This window comes from Malaclemys terrapin, chromosome 3 (genome assembly GCF_027887155.1).
Source record: "Malaclemys terrapin pileata isolate rMalTer1 chromosome 3, rMalTer1.hap1, whole genome shotgun sequence".
Lineage (NCBI taxonomy): Eukaryota > Metazoa > Chordata > Testudines > Emydidae > Malaclemys > Malaclemys terrapin.
Genome location: NC_071507.1, coordinates 47,723,090 through 47,744,331, shown reverse-complemented (window position 1 = coordinate 47,744,331; position 21,242 = coordinate 47,723,090). Strand labels below are relative to the sequence as shown.

The 21,242-nt window shown below is 39.5% G+C and overlaps 1 protein-coding gene across 2 annotated transcripts in view; it reads right to left on the bottom strand.

Moving 5' to 3' along the window:
* The window catches only part of SPATA17 (spermatogenesis associated 17), a 177,785-nt gene that overhangs the window by 92,895 nt on the left and 63,648 nt on the right, over positions 1-21,242 (bottom strand). For both annotated transcript variants that reach the window (XM_054023967.1, XM_054023969.1), the window contains exon 6: positions 7,432-7,555. In XM_054023967.1, coding sequence (XP_053879942.1) covers positions 7,432-7,555 — 124 coding nt within the window. The remainder of the gene's footprint in view (positions 1-7,431; positions 7,556-21,242) is intronic.

The following is a 21,242-nucleotide window of genomic DNA, read 5'->3' as shown; positions in this document are numbered from 1 at the left end:
GATAATTTCAGCCCAGGAATGTTTTGGAGATAGGATAATAATAGGTATAATGGTAAAGAGGGAGGAAATAAAATGTAAAAGGTAAGAGCTAATTCATTCTTCAAGCTCAGTTCTTGGCCTTTCCTGAACATAGACTGCCAATAGTAACAAATTATGTATGATCATTTTGTGATGTGGACTGTTCATTTGGGACTAAGATCAAATGACCAAACCTGCAGCCTTGCCTCTTAAACGATGGATCCAAAGATCAGAGGCCAGTGCTTTATCTACTGAGTCCTCACCTTTATAAGAATAAAACTGCCAGGTGTCCAAAGACAGAGTGGGTGTCAAACGGTGTCACTTCAGACCAATTGTTTTTCAAGTGCTTACAGGACAGCACTAGATTAATCAGGTGTGCCTTCTGAATATTCATTATTAGGCTTTGGTAAGGAAATTATTGATACAGTTTTATCCTGATGTAACTTCACTGACTTCAGTGGACTTAGCTTCTGATTTACACTCGTGTAAATGAGAGGATAATCAGTCCCTCAGTACCATTCCTTTTTGTTATGGTCTCTGCTTATAGGAACAAATGCAATTGAAAAAATAAACAATGTACTCAGTTGTTATTTGACTTGTGGTAAATTAATCTTCAACACTCTTTCAGACAAAGCAGAACTGAAAAGAGACCTGAAGGTATTCTTTTTTTTTCTGCATGAATTGACAAACATGATAAATCAGTAGATAATAATATATGTGAGTGAGTCACTGAATGCTGCAAATCAGTGGCTCAATTATGATATACAATCTACAATAACAATAATAAAGAAAAAAAGACAACACTGATATAAAAGTCTATGGAACCCTCAACTTGCAGCAGAAGAGCTACACCTTTACCTTATTCAGAAAGTGAGTTATAGGTCTGTATAGCAGACTCAACCAACCTTGCAAGCAGTGCATCCATAGCCTTGAAAGTGAATTGACAAAGGTATAGCTGGAAATTAGGCCTTATATCCAAACATAGAATCTTACCAGGCCTTCCAGTATGGGCCTGGCTAAGTTCATGGACTAAAGAATCTGTCTTAAGGAAGGCAGACACAAAACCTCTTCAAGCCCAGAGTAGTTACTATGAACATAAGGACCTTGGTCAGTATAGATTTGTCAGTGTTTACTCTCAAGCTATGAAAATCTCCTCCAGGGCATGAATGACCCTGATATAAGACTGGCCTCTTGAGAGCCAGTTGCTTAAGCATAGTAAGTCCCTGACACAGTAGCTGGACTGCATCACAGCTAAACACTGGTTGAAAATCATAGGGACTACTGCCAGTCCAAAAAGTAGCAACTTTGTTTTGTTATTGGTGGTTTCCCAACAAAACCTCATAGATTTTTATAGATTTTAAGATAAGAAGGGACCATGTAATCACCTAAACTGATCTCCTGAATAACAGAGGCTCACCAGTTTTTAAGTTGATCAGGTCAGAACCTTCAAACTGCATGACAGTGACCTTGGTGTTGCATTTCAGCAGAACAATCTGAATTCTGACGGTAGGAGTGTTCCTATAAGTGAGAAGCTGTAGCTAGAGATTTAGAAGCTATATCGGAGATTTAAAAAAAAAAAAAAAAAAAGCCTTAACAGTATTCTTTGACACTTCTTGACCTTCTTAAAAGAGCTCCAAAAATTTCTGTTTCTGTCCTCAGGAAAGTGCTGAAGACATCTTGGACCATAAAAAAATATTATACCTTGCCTCACCACTTAGTAATTAGAAGCACATAAAGTCAAGGCTGCCAAGAAGTGGGCCTTCCTTCCAAAAAGCTCAAAGTGTTTACATTCCTTTTTCCCAAGAAAGGAAGACACCTTTCCCAAATTAGACTTTTCAACCACTGCTGAGATCATTAAAATGCCAAGGTAAAAGGTAGAAAAAATAATTCCAATTATTCTCTCAGTATTTAATAGTCGGAGTTGAGCTTCCCTGAGGCAGAGACAGTTGAAGCAGAATGATTCTACACTTCCTTTGCAGACTCTAACAAGCAGTCTTTAATAGGGAAACCTACCTTGTTCTTCTCTTGAAGCTCTGTTATCAAGGAGCTTCTGAGGATTCTCTGCTTTGGAACTTCCAAAGGAATGTCAAGAGAAACTGATACCCTACAAACGGAGCCTTGGAATCCTAAGTTTCACTGACAGGAGAGGAAGAGGCAGTTAGCACAGCCTCCTCAGCAGATGGGGAACAATAGGGCATTTCAGAGGACTTCTCAACTGTATCCTCCTCTGACAAAGTGATGGATGTCACATCCTGTAAAACTGCAGAACTAGGAGAATCAGTCTTCTTGATCTTTATAGGAGGTGCAAACCTAGGGCTTGTCAGCAATGAAGACACAGGTCTCTTACAAGCCCCCCTCTTACTGAGGATGTTACAGAAGAAGGAGGTGGAGGACTACAGGGACAAAAAATCAAAAGGGCACAATACCCAGAGAATGAAACTGCCTTGGTAAGTTTTCCAGCCAGGCAGAGAAATGGCCAAACAGAAGATCCTGTACCTGAATCAGGAGCACTAGGAAGAACACCAGCAGAACTGAATGAGCCAACTTTTCTAAGAACAGAGGGTCTCACATGTTTGCATGTGTTTCTGCTCTTGGATAAATAGAGGATCCCATGGAATTATTGACAATATCAGTCTAGCCGATCCCAGCTTGGTGGATCCCAGAGGAGAACGGACTGGGCTTGGAACCAAAGATGGATCTGAGTCCTTCAGTGTGAGATTATGAGCTTGGGGCACCCCAGATGGCCAGTAATGCTCAAAGAGGTCCTGTGGCTGTGTTGCCAGACTTACAACTCCCACATTATGCCTTTGTGGAAGTAATGCCATGAAGGAAAACTTTCATCATTTGGGCTGCAATTTTCCATACTTGGTCTCTATCCAAAGATGAATTGGTAGTGAAAAATTGAGCAAAATCAGTTCCACTGTTTAGGAGCAGAAGGAGAATGGGGAAAAAAATACACATTTCCCATCACCTTGCATAGTAGTGTGGAGGAAAAGCGGGTCAGGGGTGAGTCAATACTGTTCCACTGATTCGCTATTCCTTCTTCCAATGACACAGACAACTATAATAATAGAGGTTACTTCAGCCTTTGACATACAGAGTGTCTCCAAAGCTGCTAGAGCCCTGGATTTTGTCTATCATACACCTACAAGAAAAGTCTGACTTTCACTGCTATTGTGTTGTGTGCCCAAGTGCATCTGGGAATATGAGCTGTTAGAATCATGCAGTGACTGAGACATGCAGTCCCTTGTCCCATCAAGCATGGCCTTTTCAAACCCAATCCTGTGAAGTACTGGACAATTCCTTTAAGGTGCTGAGTTCCTTCACCTTCCATTGATTTCAAAGGCAGCTACAGTTTCTCAGCGCTTTGGAAAATTGGCCTCTTAATCCATTTGCCACATTTACTTGCTAATATGTACTTAGAGGAGACCAGGTAAAACCTGCACACTTATGTCTGAGTTCACTAATACAAAGAGAGAAAAGCAGATGTATTGTATATATTCATAATAGAAACATTAAATTAAAAAATCTTATTTTTAAAATATTAATTATATTTAAAAGGGATCCATTAACACAATAGTAACAATTTGAACACTGCAATTATGGACTGATAGCAAACTTAGCTTAAGAAACTGTTCATGATTTGATTTATAAATGTAAAAAGAGAAATAATAAAATAAAAATATAAAATAGACCTGTGGGACTTTTTTTACTCTATAATGTGCTCCCAACATTTGTATTCAAAGAAATAGTCTGAACAAAAGCAGAATTTTTGCTAAACCTGTCATGCAATTTTTAGCTCCTTGCATTTTTAAGGTATCTCGTTCATCATAAAACACAGTACTTATATTGTTCATTTAAAAGCAGATAAGGAAAATATTGTTGAGCATAAATACATATAAGCTCATTAAAATCCAAAAGAGAGGAGTTCAGTTTTTCTAATAGAATTTAGATAACAGTGTTGACACCTTTTCAAGATATTTCTTTCTATATTCCACAGTGGAATCTCTTGCAAAAAGCAACCAGTAGGTGGAGCAGACAACATAATTTATTACTTGATAACAAGGGCATGGAGTCTGTAGCAGGTTTCTTCATAATTATGGGAATCATGTAGGAGAAATTTTCTTCAAACAAAGGAAGCTCATATATGTTAGTTGTTACTTGTCTAGTTATTGAAGCTATTGATACATAAAGCAAGTTGATTAAAAGCTCAGTATTTCATAAGCATAGAATTTTAGAGTTCATAATTTATTTCTCCAGGCATTATTTTCCAACTAACTTAGTTTTATTCAAATGAAAAATCACTTTCTATTTTCAAACCTCCTCTTATAGCTACAAAGTTTGGGCTGTATTTGTGGTGCATGAACAACACCAGCTACACAGAGACAAAAAATAGATGTGTTTATTTTCTAAAGCTGTAAAATTTATTTGTTTTGAAGTTAGTGGGATGCATAACAAACAATTTTTAAGGAATAATGCTGATTAAGTGTGTGACAACAAATTAACGCTATTACTGCTAGTAAATATTGATTATGCAAATATGCTCAAATGTTTAGATTTCTTTCTGAAATGTGGATGTCCAGGAGATACTCTTATTTTTAAATTAATAAATTAATAAATTCATAAGGTCTGTTAATTCAAGCACTGATGTATAGCTGAAGTAATCATGTATCTGTATTAAAATGTTTGTATAAATATAGTGCATATGTAGAAACATCAACAATGAATTGCTATATTATTGCACATTCTTATGAATAAATTGAGTTCAATATTTACCAACAAATATAGTAAAATGGTAATTTTAAAATGTACTATAATAGGGTATAATTTTTTTATATATATACTCTGTTAAAAGTTATCACTGAGTTTATTGATCCATGTTTTATTTATTGTAAGCATGACACAGGTTAGACAACGTGTTACACTATATTAAATACTACATTAATTTGTAGCCTTTGTAAAAAGGTAACTGTTGAACTTGTAAGCACTGAGGCGCTCTAGTATTCAAATAGTTGCAGTCACAATGGCAGTCAATTTTAATGTTTGTGCTGCAGAACATAAGGAAAAGACATCAACATGATATCTCAAGCATTAGCCCCACAAGCATCTAAAGCTTCAATTCTGAATAGTCTGTGGAAGACTGACTTCTTCAGATCTATGATAACATCTGTAGACTAAAAATAGGCTAATTTTTAGCAACATTTGGGACTTCCTGAATTATAAAATATCCTAAAATAATGTTATGTCAGTATTTTGCTTGAAATTTTATTTTTCATTCAGCTATGGTAAAATATTTATGGAATAGGTGATGGAAATAGCAACAGCAGAAAATACTGATATTTAATATTGATAACCTTTAACATTATATTATTTTACTGTCTGTCACAAAGAAGCAAATCAATATAGAAAGGAACTAAGAAAAAAACTCCAAAATCATATTTCAATACTTTTGCTAAACTCATTCATTATATCAAACCATCTTGCTGCATGAAGAGGTAAAATGCAGATACAGCAATTTAAATGAGTGCCAGTAATGTACAAGAATTTAACTTATTTTTTCTTATTAGGGTATTTTTTCTTAATAGAGGGGATTTTTTTTATAAAATAAAAAAATGATAGCTCAGCTCCTGGATCACAATTCAGTACCTAACTGTGACTTTTGTGGCAAATTTTGTGGCTTCAGGGTCACCCTGGCAGTGAGCAAAACCAGAGTGTTTTTAGTTCTGCAAAGCCTTGTCTGTCAAGCTTTGTTTTTGCTAAATCAGAAACCCAAATCCATAAGACCACTATGCTTACTGCTGCCCTCCACCAGGAAAACCTTAACTTGAAGACTGAGGTACAAATGCTGCCTGCCATCCCTTATAGATGAATCTTGGGGTGTAAAAGTCCCCACTTGTAAAGGAAAATGCAGTTTTCTAAAGGGGCACTATCAGGAACAAAATGAGTTCATTATATTTTAGACCACAAGTCATTCAGTTCATCTCACTAGCCATCTAAAAGAATGGTGAATATGCCATAGTTTAATTTTTCAGATACTAAAGGTCTAGAACATTTTATCCACATTAACACTTGGTTTGTTAGGCTTCCTTATTTCTAATATTTTTGATTGATGTATCTGCTTAATATTGGAATTATTATAAAAAAAGTTATTTTTTCCAAATAATGGCCCAAGAAAATGTAAAGAATTTAAGAACATTCTATGTGGAAAATCTACTATTTCTACAGCTGGCCAAATTATTTGTGGTGAATAATATTCAATTATTAACTTAGGCCTTTCCTCTGTTTGCAAATTGCTTCTGAACAGACCTTGAATTTTAGTAATTTTGCAATTAAAGTTACTCATTTTTACTAATGTATTCACTTTTCAAAACTGACATACAATTAATGCAAACAAGTTTCAAACTATGGGTCGATCATAAATGATGCAAAAACACTGAAAAAGGCTAAACTTGCTGCCACTGAGTCATATGGTATTGTTCCTGCTCCCTGACCGGATGACTGATAATTTTTATTGTAACAAATAACTAACAATGAGTAGCAAACAACAAATAAGAAATAATGAATAACAAATGTTTTGTTCATGCCTGAAATTTCACATGTAAAGACAGGTATTCATGTGAAGAACAAATATTCACCAAACAATCATGGAAAGAAAAATAAATTTGCACAAATGTTCACAAATAGGGACTAGCTAGGAACACAAATATAGTCAAAATAGAACAGCCCTTCAAAATTTGAACAATTGTTCTTAAATCCTGTTTTACCATATAAAATCAGCTCTATTAATTACTAACAAATTTGACTTCCTTCCAACCACATTGTATAGGAAGACTTGAAAAGTCTAGAACTTTTAGCAGTGCAAACAAATTAATCAGTAAATATTCAAAATTCCAGATGCATACCTATGTGAAAATAATCAAGGTAAATGTGCTGATCCAGGCAGTTCTGTGAAAAGCTTTAGCTGAAACCCTACATTTACAATGTATTTTAAAACACAGCAGAAGAGCACAATATCAATCCAATCATTAGCTCAATTAAAAAAGAAAAAATGAAACCTCTCCTCAGCTTAATAACTTGTTAGTTCTTGACAAGTGCAACCACACAACAATAAGCCAGTCAAAATGAGTTTTTAAAGCGAGGTTATGCCCTTCGTGTTGTGTTATCACAGTGGTAGATCAAACTGCTGACTTGGACTCTTTCTGCCAGCAGTGCTGTTACTGCCTCTGTGAAGCTGCTGTCACAGAATAGTCATGGTACCTGCTCTCACCTATAGAAAAGCATGAAATTGAACTCAAAGTAGTGTCTTTGTGATATCTTTTCAACAAGTCATGTCCCATTCAGCCTGCTAGTTTATCTCTGTCAGGCTGGGGGCCCAAGTGGTTTGCATGAGCTGTCAGGGACAGGTATACCAACCTGCTCTGTGCTGAGGAGGTAATGCATCTTTCGGGCTTGGTGATCCTTTTTCTTTTCTTTCCTTTCTAGGTCTTTTTTCTCCTTTTCTTTCTCCTTCATCTCTGCAAACTCCTCTAGTTCTTTCCTGCATCAAAACAACTCTTTGTTATTTACAGTCCAGAGGTGAAAAAAGATGCTAACACCTTTTTTTTTTAAATTCTTTTACAGCTGGTTTTCCATGGCATTCAACGTGCTGCCTTCATCCATTAACAATCAATGGAAATCAGTGGAATGTTAAAATCTACTTGGTACATTCTGCAGTATAGCAGATGGATTCTATATGGATGTAACTAACATTTGGTACCATTAAGATGGTTAAATCTACATTCTATGTGTATTGTACAGTATACCGTATTTATTCATAATTCATTCATTTATATTCTTTGGTTTTTATTTTGAGGAAGATTTTGATAGTATTATTTAAATATTTTGATAAAACAGAAGTAATAGATATTCTGTGCACTGTTTTATCAAAAATCATTTTACATTGAGTTTCTATAAATAGAATTTATTTTAATGTAATAACTTCTTTCAAATGGACATCAGCATTGTAAACTGATCATTTATATTTCAGCTAGTACCTTGTGACAGAGTGATAGATCATGACCCTGTGACAGACCCTCTACCCCTTCTGCCCTTGTGTGAGCAGAAGGGTTAGAAGGAGGAAGGGTAAGCTTGACTATTTGATATCCCTCTCATTGCTGGATCACTGAGCCCTCTGCAGGGTTGAGGATCTGTGCATGGAGAAGGGTTGGGGCATGGGATGCAGGCAGGTGAGCGGGGTCCAGGGGCATACACCTTTCCCTCATTAAATACACGTGAAGTCCTTGGGAAAGACACATGCAATATTAACTTTCTTGGACATCTCCCTCCTCAGCGTGGAGCCTTTCTGACAAGGGTAGTACAGAGCAGCCACAGTCATGAGGAGTCCACAGCAAAGTCACTGCCGGGAAAACAGGTTGTGGGGCAGGGGTTCCTAGAACCAGTGTGGAGGGACACAAGGTCTGCTGAGCAAATGTTCCTGTGCCTCCAGTAGTTCTTGGAAGATCCACAGGTAGCAAGAGGCTGATCTCACTGTCTGCTTTGCAGGGGAGCGGCAAGCCCATATTTCCAGTAGAACAATCTGAGGTAACATTTGCAGAGATTTTCTCATCAATGGCTTCTTCACATGGATTTTCTGCAAGAGGAGCAGTCTGGCCGCAAATTATGCAAAATTGTAGAGTAAATTAATATCCTATACTAAGCATAATTCAGTGTTATAGTTCACAGTGCATGTGTATTGAATTAGTTTGACCCAGTTAAAAGAGGTTAGTTTGAGAAACAGCTAGTTCAAATTAACCTATGTGTGAAAGACACCAGCTTTGTTCAGTGATTAGGTGAGTACATTCTGGCCTTTTTTTCAGAATATGTTACATAAAATAAAAAGTGAAGACAAATGCACAGTTCATATGTCTGGATAGTAAATAACACAGCAAAAAGATATCTGGGATCTGATACTTCTCCCACTGAAGTCAATGGTAACATTCCCATTGACTTCAATGAGAGCAGGATTTGGCCCCTGGAGAACAAGGATCAAATCAGGCAAATATTTAAGCATGTGAATGTAACTTTAAAATATGTAACTTTACTGATGTGAGTAATCCTACAGGCAAGTCAAGTTACCTTAGTCAGTGTTTGCGGGATTGGGCTCCAGCTTTTTAATACTAGCTATTATAATTATCATAATGTTAATTTAATCTACAAAAAAACATGTGAAATGGTAATAAATGCCTTATAAATATATGAACTCAGTTAAAATAAATTCTTAAAGAAAATATATATTAAAACTGTATCGTTTTTATATTTGATTCATGCTACAGTCTTTCAACTTTTCTTTACCAAAATATTAATCCACAACACCTGATAAAATGAGTAAAATGTTAAGTAAATCATGCATGTTTTTTTCTTCAAATGTGCAAGACAAAAATAGAATGAAAAGGAAATACATTAAAGGTAGGGAAAGATGTATAGGTCTGTTTCAACCTCTGCAAATATTTTTTGTTGCAGTTTACTGTTAAAGGCTGCTAATACAATATTTCATACAAGGTTACTTATGAAACATACTGACGTTTAAAAATCACCACGCTATGCTTTTGCAGCAGTGTAATTTTTTTCCAACATAAGATTAAATTGCAAAATAAATGAATTACTTAGAGTAGCATGGCCCCCATTTTGCCACCCTTCTCTTGAAAATTGCTTATTAATATGAAAAAAGAAGTTGGAAAATAGCCTCTTTTACTTTATGCATAGCATTTTGGGGCCTCGCAGCCTGCAGACCTGGACTAGCTGCACATTTTAGATTGTGTTGGCAAGCAGGTACAATGACCTTTCTGACCTGCATCTCAAGGCTATTATTAATCGCTAAGTAACCTGGTAAAGCCAAACAAATTTGTTTCCATTGAAAGGATCTCTATCTGTGTCTGAGAATTTGTGCTGTACCAAACAAACCTCATTAACTGTGTCCATTTTTGACAAAGAACTAGGAGTTGGAGAGATTGGCGACCTTTCTTTGTCCTTAAGGTACAGACTTCAGAGCAGTTATATGTGGGTAAATAAGTACTTTTACAAGGAAACTCTTTGTTCTATATTAACAATAAATAAAAAATAAATAAAAGTGCATGTGTTATCAAGTTTACTTTTTTATTTTAGGCAACTTTATATTTAAATATTTGTGCACATATTCTATATTATACGTATTTAATACTGCATCTCATTCTTTTTCATTAGATTCTTCCATTCAGCCTGAGTACCATTGTAATAGCTGGTATACTGCCTATAAGTATATGCTCATAACTTCTTCCTATTCTTATCCACTTTTACCCAACAACGAATAAGAAGTTATATTGTTCAAGAGAAAACTGAAAATCCCCAAAGAAAGATATCAATATATGTGTGTATATATATATATACATATATATGTATGCATTTTATTACAGATTTAATGATAACGAAGGGTAAAATATTTGTCCCATGTCATCAGTTAGATTCTACATGATTTAGAATGAATTATTCATTACAATAATTTGTTCAGGTCAAAAAAAGTTTAGCTCATTTGCTGAAATGAAGTTCAAGGCAATATATAATTTTATTAGAAAGTACTATCCTAAGATCATCACAATTCCTTACAAATAGCCACACATTTTTTCATTAATGTTCTACACGAAACCACTCATGAATGTAAGTTCTTTTAAATAACTATATAATTTTCAATAGATTTTAATATATTTTCAACAGCCTACATATTTTGCTATCATTTTCTATTTAAGTAATATTGTGTGCATAATGTTTACATTACTTTATATATGTCAACAATATTATAATAAAGTAATTACCTCTGAGGCCTCTGTCCTTGAAGTTATCACAAAATGTAAAGTATGTACTAGTCTAAACATTACTATACATATAGATTGCTTAGCAAAATGATACCAATTTAGATTTATTCAAAAATGATTTACACCCTGAAATCCCCACATGTTCTTTCTACCACACTTTAAAGACTTGATCTTAGTCTCATCGATATCAATAGTAGTGAGATCAGACCCAAGGAATTAAATGAAAAAGACATTAAATATGACTCTATATAATTCACAGTATAATATTTAGGCTCGAGACTATGGTCTGTGCAATGGGACAGTTGGCCAGTATGTAAAGAGAGTGATGAGACCAGCATATATGTAAAGTACGTACTACAGACATTACCTTTAGATATCATACATCTACCAATAACACTGAGATCTACAACCACATGCATATATGCTTGCATACAAAAAAATAAAATAATCCAAAACTCACTGATGTGAATTGAAAGACTCCCAATGACTTTGATGGACTTTGAATCAGGCCCTTTCTCCCAACTGTCTCTATATTTCTTTACAAACAGTTCATTCAACAAGTACTAATAAGTAATCCTTTCTCTGTGAATGCCTCACACAATCAAGGATGTAAACACTTCATATAATGTGTTACCCCCTCAACCCCAACCTCTTCATTCACAGTGATCAGTATTATAACCTCCGCTTCAGGTCAAAACTTCCATTGACTCCTGTGGGTGCTCCATGTGTGGAAAGGAAATTGAATATGGCCAAATAGAATCAGAAAATCATAGGACTGGAAGGGATCTCGAGAAGTCATCTAGTCCAGTCCCCTGCACTCATGACAAGACTAAGTATTATCTAGACCATCCCTGACAGGTGTTTGTCTAACCTGCTCTTAAAAATCCCCAATGATGGAGATTCCAAAATCTCCCTAGGCAATTAATTCCAATGCTTAACCACTCTGACAGTTAGGAAGTTTTTCCTAATATCCAACCTAAACCTCCCTTGCTGCAATTTAAGCCCATTGCTTCTCGGCCTATCCTCAGAGATTAAGAAGAACAATTTTTCTCCCTCCTCCTTGTAACAACCTTTTATGTACTTGAAAACTGTTATCATGTCCCCTCCCAGTCTTCTCTTCTCCAGACTAAACAAACCCAATTTTTTCAATCTTCCCTCATAGGTCATGTTTTCTAGATCTTTAATCATTTTTGTTGCTCTTCTCTGGACTCTCTCCAATTTGTCCACATCCTTCCTGAAATGTGGCACCCAGAACTCCTTCCTAGGCAGTCATTTCCCATTTTGTATGTGTGCAACTGATTGTTCCTTCCTAAATGGAGTACTTTGCAGTTGTCCTTATTGAATTTCATCCTATTTATTTCAGACCATTTCTCCAGTTTGTCCTGATCATTTTGAATTTTAATCCTACCCTCCAAACCACTTGCAACCCCTCCCAGCTTGGTATCATCCACACACTTTATAAGCGTACTCTCTATGCCATTATCTAAATCATTGATCACTTCCAGGCCCCACTCGTTATGCCCTTCCAGCATGACTGTGACCCACTAATGACTACTCTCTGGGAACAATTTTCCAACTAGTTATGCACCCACCTTATAATAGCTCCATCTAGGTTGTATTTCCCTAGTTTTTTTTATGAGACGGTCATGCGAGACAGTATTAAAAGCCTTACTAAAGTCAAGATATACCACATCTACTGCTTCCCCCTATTCACAAAGCTTGTTACCCTGTCAAAGAAAGTTATCAGATTGGTTTGACATGATCTGTTCTTGACAAATCCATGCTGACTGCTACTTATCATCTCGTTATCTTCTAGGTGTTTGCAAATTGATTTCTTAACTATTTGCTCCATTATCTTTCTAAGTACAGAAATTAAGGTGACTGGTCTGTAATTCCCTGTGTCGTCCTTATTTCCCTTTTTATAGCTGGGCACTAAATTTGCCCTTTTCCAGTCTTCTGGAATGTCTCCCATTTTCCATGACTTTTCAAAGATAATTGCTAATGGCTCAGATATCTCCTCAGTCAGCTCCTTGAGTATTCTAGGATGCATTTCATCAGGCCCTGGTGATTGAAGACATCTAACTTGTCTAAGTAATTATTGACTTGTTCTTTCCCTATTTTAGACTCTGACCCCACCTCATTTTCACTGGCATTCACTATGTTAGATGTCCAATCGCCACCAACCTTCTTGGTGAAAACTGAAACAAAGAAGTCATTAAGCACCTCTGTCAAGCTGGAGCATAACCGTCTGTGTTTTCATCAAGCTTTGTGGTGACAGAAAATAGGAATTCTGCAGATGCAAAAATTGTTTTATATTAATTAATTTTTGGAATATTTTTCAAAAACTGGTTATCTGTTTTGTGAAATTCCTATATCAAGAAAAATATGTGCACTTTTGGTGGATGCTGTGTGCAAAAGGATCTGCAAAAGACTGAATAAGCAAAGGAACATTGATGATCATTTGGGAAAGAAGTACATTTGCTTGGTACCACTGTAGTGGGGACTGTTTAATGACATCCAAAATGTGCCCATGTTTACGAGTTGATGTGCTCAGAGATACTTTTCATCGTGATTCAGATAAGATTGTGCCTAACAAATTTGTGAGGTAGCTGGTGACTTGTACATTATTGATTATTTCACATTAGGTTTTAAAATAAAAGCTGTTCATATGCCAACATAACTTACTATTATTCTGATGTTTCAATCTGAAACATGCAGTGGTGTTGGCTATGAGATGCAGATTTGGATTACCGTGCTCCTGCTGTCTGTATAAAGGTTAAAAATACATATAGAATATTGTTCCTGGCACTTTTGGAAAGGTCTTTAAATGATGATTTCAGCAATATACAGATTTTAATGGTGCTGCATAGAACAGCATCATTTCACAGATTTATACTGACCTACATTTATTGAACTTTATCAAAATATTGCATTTTGTTTGCATTTTAACAGGAATTTTGTGATCTTGTGACCAGATGACCATAAAATCATAGTATTAATTAAAGTAAAGGGCATTTGGGGAAATCAATATGCAGTATAATTTGCCTAGAGTACCCAGAAGGAGCACAAAGTTATTGTGATTTGAAATAGCTTAGCCCTCAAATCATAAAATTCCTGCAACATAGGCAGTAGGTAACCTTAGCATAAGAGAAGCCAGCCTAAATCAATTTTACCTTCCCAACTTTATACATCATCCTTCCCCCTCAAACAAAGAATATGAAACTCTAAATGCAATTACTGGGACAATTTCTTAGCTACACCAGTATATATCTATTGATTTAATGAGGTTGTACTTGTGTATCTGAGAGCAGAAGCTGAGCTCCTGTATTAAAAATAGTTCGACTTCACCAAAAATATTCAGTAAAGATTAAACACACCTATGTCTAGCCTTGGAGGAAGAATGTGTAAAGCATAGATTATGGTGCTCTGTACACAAATGTATTTATAACAGAAGACATACATTACCTTATATGTTAGATATGTGACATCTAGTCACCATTCCATTCTCTGCCTTATAGGAGTCTCTATTTCTGTTCAAAGCAACAGAGGGTCCTGTGGCACCTTTGAGATTAACAGAAGTATTGGGAGCATAAGCTTTCGTGGGTAGCTTATGTTCCCAATACTTCTGTTAGTCTCAAAGGTGCCACAGGACCCTCTGTTGCTTTTTACAAATTCAGACTAACACGGCTACCCCTCTGATATTTCTGTTCAGTGCATCCACTATGTACTGTTAATACTGAAATGTCCCCCAGCCTGTTTTGACCAGCTACTGATGCCTGAGAGATGATGTCATGCAATAGCACAGTGGATTCTTGAGTATGTTTGGGAAAGAAAGGTGCCTGCCTGCCACAGCCGATTAAGCAGAAATAGGGACATCTTTTTGAGGAGGGACAGATCCTCAACAGGTGGAGGAGTTTGGAAACTGTTTTGCTGGTGAGTTATTGTGGCCCAATAGTATTCTGTAACTATCTGCCTTGTATGTGGCACTTAGAAAGAAACTCTATTTCAGGGGACGGCAACCTTTCAGAAGTGGTGTGCCGAGTCTTCATTTATTCACTCTAATTTAAGGTTTTGCATGCAAGTAACACATTTTAACGTTTTTAGAAGGTCTCTTTCTATAAGTCTACAATATATAACTAAACTATTGTTGTATGTAAAGTAAATAAGGTTTTTAAAATGTTTAAGAAGCTTCATTTCTTCACTGATCCTGCTTTCAGCAGGGGGTTGGACTAGATGACCTCCTGAGGTCCCTTCCAACCCTGATATTATATGATTTAAAATTAAATTAAAATGCAGAGCTCCCTGGACCGGTGGCCAGGACCCAGGCAGTGTGAGTGCCACTGAAAATCAGCTCGCGTGCCGCCTTTGGCACGCGTGCCATAGGTTGCCTACCCCTGCTCTATTTGTATTGTGTCTATGACCTCTCCTGCCTAGAACCTTCCTACCTAATGGAACAATAATGTGCAGCCTTATATAATATGCTCGTATGGCATACAATCTCTAATCAACCAACAATTCAAATACTGCTCTATGTTCATTTCAACTATGTATTTGTGCATAATTACCTTTGTAATGTGATAAGCATCATTGTTTTGTCTGAAAATCATTGAGGGGATTTTGCACTGTACATAGTTCATTATACAAAGTGGTACAAATCCAGTCCACTTACCTGGGTGGACAAGATCCAAAAAGCATTGGAACCACCCAGGGTCTCCTGTACAGGGGGCCAGATCATTAAGAGGAAATTCACCTCCCCAGTAAGCCACACAAAAATGCTCTGCAGCAGTACACAAAGCAGTACTTGGTTGGGCCAATTTTCCTTGTGTGTAGGAGGATACAGTGGGCAGAAGCACTACTACAGCCCATGAACCATAGTAGAAGCTCTGCAAGGGCTGCACTGGTGCTTCTGTGTCCCACTGCTGGTTTGTTGGGAAGAATTCAGTCCCAGCACCAAATCCCAGATTGGTTTGGAATGACTTTGATGAGTGTGCTGATTCACACTGATTGGAGAGTATTTGAATTTTAGTGTGTGACACATTAATTTGTGTGTAGATCGTGTTTTGCAAGTGAAAAGCAGCTTGCTTTTTTTTTTTTTTAAGAAGCATATTAGGGTCCAATTTTGTTCCCAGTGAAGTCAATGGCAAACTTCCATTGATTTCTTGCACTGACATCTCTAGGTGGTGCATGTTCAGTAGGTATGTAGATTTCATCCAGCTCTGCGTGCACGCTAGGTGAAGTGTGTCATGCTTTATGACAAACATGCAGGAAGCCCTGTGACTGAGCAGACTTAGGCAAGTTCTCACCATAGTGCATGGTTGTTTCTGCAGCTGGTTGACAAGGTGTTCACAACTTCAAATCTGTGTTGAGGCAGGTGAACCTTGGCTGTAATGAAGTCTAACACATCTCTATGAATTCTATTCTCTATGTGGGTTCCAAAGAACGCTCCTCTCTGTTGACTGTTAGGCCCAGTGCAATGAAAAGTTGGAGCAGTTGAATGGATTCCTCTACCTGTTGTAGCGACTTCCCTCAAACCAGCAAATCATCAAGTTAAGGATGAACTATTATTCCATCTTTTCTCAGGTGAGCCACCACTACTACCAAACATTTGGTAAAGACCCTTGCAACTGCTTAAGCTCTGAAGGTTAGCATGCTGTATTTATAGTGGGCCTGTCCTACTTGGAACCTCAGGTACTAGCTGTGTGCAGGGAGAATGGATATATGGAAGTATGCATCTTGCAGGTTGAGAGCTGTAGATCAGTCCTGAGCATCTAGTGATGGAATTCTGGAGGCAAGGATTACCATTCTGAACTTGATGAGGCAGATGAGTGTTGACCCTCCTGAAGTCCAGAAATAGATGCCATCCTCCTTTTTGTCTTCAGGAATAAATCCCTTCTGCCTATATTGCAGTGGAACTTCTTCTCTTGCTCCGAGAGACAGAAGTGATTCTATCTCCTCAGTAATAGTCTCGTGAGACAGGTTGATGAATAGGGAGGGGGAAGGAGATGGGCAATAGGGAGAGCATGGAACTGCAGAGATTATTTTTGGAACCCAGCAGTCTGATGCAATGTGGTTCCTAAAAAAACAAAACAAAATAAAGGTGGCTCTCCTGCAAGGGGAAGTAAAGGTAAAGATCCTGTGGACTAATTAAAGAGTGACTCTTGAGCATCATGTCAGAAGGATTGTGCTGAGGTTGTCGCAGCTGACAGACAGATCATGTAGGAGCCAAAGTCTCCTCTTTGGAAAGTGCTGCCCCTTCCTCAGAGGCTTCAATGATCTTGATTGGAAAAAAGCTGCTGGTGTGGATCTCTGCCTGGAATAAAACTGAGGCCTTCCATGCGTCCTTTAAGGAGATATGTATACTCCTGCCAAACGAAGAGTGACCCAGGAGTCTTTCAACAAATGTAGAGCATCATCTGTTTTTGTATTGAAGAGCTCAGTCTTCAAAGTGGATGTCTTTAATTGTTGTCTGCACCTCCTTTGGGACTAAGGCCTGGTCTACACTGGGGGCGTGAGGGGATCGATCTAAGATACACAACTTCAGCTACGAGAATAGCGTAGCTGAAATCGACGTATCTTAGATCAAATTAAAATTACTTACTTCACATCCTCGTGGCGCTGGATCGATGGTCGTGGCTCCCCCGTCGACTTTGCTTCCACCTCTCACACTGCTGAAGTTCAGCAGTCGACAGAAGAGCGATCAGGGATCGATTTATCACGTTTACACTACACGTGATAAATCGATCCCTGATAGATCGATTGCTACCCACCGATCCGGTGGGTAGTGTAGACATACCCAAAGAGTCAGACTGAAGCCAAGATGCTCTCCTCATGATAATGGAAGTTGCCACAGATCTTGCCATGGTATCCGAAACATATAATCAGAGCCTAGGGAGAGATTTTGACTATCCAAAATTACAGCCTTGAACTACTCCTTGCATTCCTGAAGAAGTCTGTCAGCAAAGTCTAGAGGCTTGTCTACTTAGTTGGCAGCAAGCTGGGGTGTAAATCTACCCTGTACTAATGTGAGGTGCACTGAGGGTATGTCTACACTGCAATTAGACACCTGCAGCTGACCCTTGCCAACTAACTTGGATTTGCGAGGCTCAGACTAAGGGGCTGTTTAATTGTGAGGTAGACATTTGGGCTAGGGCTGGAGCCTGAGCTTTGGGACCCTCCCATTTCACAGAGTTTATTATATTATGGTTTCTTAGGAGTATCTACAAGTGAATTATAGGGTGCCTAGTTCATAAAGTTGTGAAGTTGTGCCCAGGGCGCTTATAATATTTGTAATACTTTGGGATCATTAACAAATTGTACAATCACACTATTGTGCATTTCTGTTAGGGCTTTATATTAGGCAGCACAGAGATATTCTGAGATGTGAAGAAGATACACTGGATAATCCAAGACACATGAGTAGAAATCAAATAGCTCAGAAGACCCTAAGAATTTAGGTCTGAATCCAGCAAAGGGTCATACGCAAGCATACAGATACATATGTCCCACTTCCGCAGCTCCCATTGGCTGGGAACGGCGAACCGCGGCCACTGGGAGCTGCGGGGGGCCGTGCCTGTGGATGATCAACGTCAGCAAAATGTCTTGTGGCTCGCAATCAGATTACCCTGATGGGCCGCATGCAGCCCATGGGCCACCAGTTGCCCACCACTGAGTACTTATTTACTGACCCGCAGCCCTGTTCACTTGTTGTGGCTGCGGTGAACGAGAGAGAGAGAGGCAAGGGCAGAAAGGGCCACCTTCAAGTCTAAAGACTCAAAAAAGCTGGACCTCTTCGGCTGGAAGGTTACTCCACCGGAGGGCTCCAGTTTAGGATTGCTAACCAGCAAGCAATCCTGAGTAGACACAATTTAAATTCATGGGACTTCATGATGAAATTTGAAGAGTTGGTTCCAATGGACTCCAGGGCAGAGTTTGCAGCCATAGTAGAGGTGGGATAGGCGATAGCCCCGACCTCTTTACAGGTCTCACTGGCTGCTGCGGACTCGGCTGTGCAAACTGTGTCCTCTGGCGAGGAGGAGGAGTTCATGGCTCCAGGCGTCCAGCCTTCCATCTGAAGTACAGCAGACAATTCAGGACTTGCCCTTTGATGGCATGGGCCTTTTCGCGGAGCAAACAGACTCCAGGCTTCACAGCCTAAAAGATTTGTGGGCAACATTCGACACTAGGCATGCATACCCCTGCTACCCAGCGAAAGCATTTTGAATCACAGCCTCCGCAGTGCTTCTACCTTTCCTGGCCCAGGCAGGACTTCTCCGGGAAGCAGGGCAGGAATGGCCGGCGTACACCTCCCCATCCTCCACCCAGCTAAGGCCAGGGCTCAACGAGGCAGTCATCGGGCTCTAAGCAAGCCTTTTGAAGATAGGCCCTGGGGGCGATGTACCAGTCTACTCACCGGATCTTTTCCCCCGTTTTCTGAATTATCTGTCCCACTTTTACCATGCTTGGTCTCAGACAACCTCAGACCTCTGGGTCCTGCGCACCATACAAGTGGGATATTCGCTCTAATTCTGCTTCTCCTCTCCCTCCCACACCTCTTCCCTGTCCCTCTTCAGGGACCCCTCTCACGAGCATCTCCTAATACCGGAGGTCCAAACGCTCCTCACCATGGGAGCTGTGGAGGAGGTTCCTCAGGAGCTAAGGGGCAAGAGATTTTATTCCCATTATTTACTAATCCCCAAAGCCAAAGGGGGGGTTCTCAGACCCATCCTCAATCTGCAAGGCCTCAACAAATTCATGAAAAAGTTGAGGTTCCATATCGTCTCTCTGAAAGCAATCATTCCGTCTCTGGATCCAGGATACTGGTACGCCGCCCTTGACCTCAGGGATGTGTACTTCCATATATCTATAATTCCAGCCCACATATGTTTTCTCAGGTTTGTGGTCAACCACATCCATTACCAATTTACGGTCTTCCCTTTTGGTCAGTCAGCAGCCCCTCAAGACTTTACGAAATGCATGGTAGTCGTAGCCACCTTCCTGCGACGATGGCTGATGCAGGTATCCCCGTAACTTGATTACTGGCTGCTCAGGGACCGATCCAGGTAGCAAGTGGAGCTCCATGTCAACTTGGTAAGATTGGGTCTCCTTCTCAATGTGCACAAATTGACCCTATTCCTTACACAGATTATAGAGTTTATCAGAGCAGTGTTGGACTCACGCCAGGCCAGGGCATTCATGCCAGAGTCTCGGTTTTGGACAATGACAGACATTGTACAAAGCCTCAACAGTACCCCACCATCACAGCAAGGAATTGCTTGAAGCTCCTTGGGCACATGGCAGCATGTACATACGTGGTACAGCACGCAAGGCTGAGGCTCAGACCTCTCCAGGCCGGCTAGCATCGGCCTATCGGCCAGGGCACGACTATCTAGACAAGATGGTCACTGTCCCAGCACCGGTTCTTGAGTCATTCCGCCGGTGGCTCGACCCACAGAAGGCATGTCCCCTTTGCCAAGCTCCAGCTCTCCCGGTCCTTGGTTACAGATGTGTCACTGTTGGGGTAGGGTGCTCACCTGGGAGACCTTCAGACCTGAGGTCTCTGGTTGCAAGATGAGCTCTCGCTCCACATCAATGTCCAGGAGCTGAGAGCGGTCTGCCTAGCATGCCAGACCTTCCAAGCTCATTTGCAAGGGAAATGCATGGAGATGATGATGGACAACAAAACTGCAATGGTTCATATAAACAAGCAGGGTGGAGCTCGTTCCTCTCCCCTATGTCAGGACGCCCTCAAGCTGTGGGACTTCTGCATAGCCCACTCAATTCACCTGAAAGCATCCTACCTCCCAAGTTCTCAGAACGACTTGGCGGATTATCTCAGCAGATCCTTTCACAATCATGAGTGGTCTATTCCCCTAGATGTGGTGAACAACATTTTCCAAATGTGGGGAGTTCCCCAAATTGACCTGTTTGCCACAAAGAGCAACAGAAAATACCTACGGTTCTGTTCCTTTCGGAATCACAGTTCGGGCTCCCTTGCGTACGTGTTCCTCCTCCCTTGGACAAACCACCTGTTGTACGCATTCCCGCCATTTCCACTTGTCCACAAGGTTCTGCTCAAGATCTGCAGGGAAGGAGTGGCGGTCATACTGAAAGCACCAGCCTGGCCCCACTAGCACTGGTATACCATGCTCCTGGAGCTATCGGTGGACACCCCAATCTCGTTGCCCCTGCTTCCAGACCTGATCACCCAAGACCACGGCCGTCTCCATCATCCCAACCTCAAGTCTCTTCACCTCACCGCTTGGAAGCTTCATGGTTAAATCAGGAGTCATTTCCTGAAAGGTCTTGACAGATTATACCCGCAAATCAGACAACCAGTCCTGGCTTGGTCTGGCTTTTTCCAGGCTAATGGCTCCCCTTTAAGCCCCTAACAACTTGTTCATT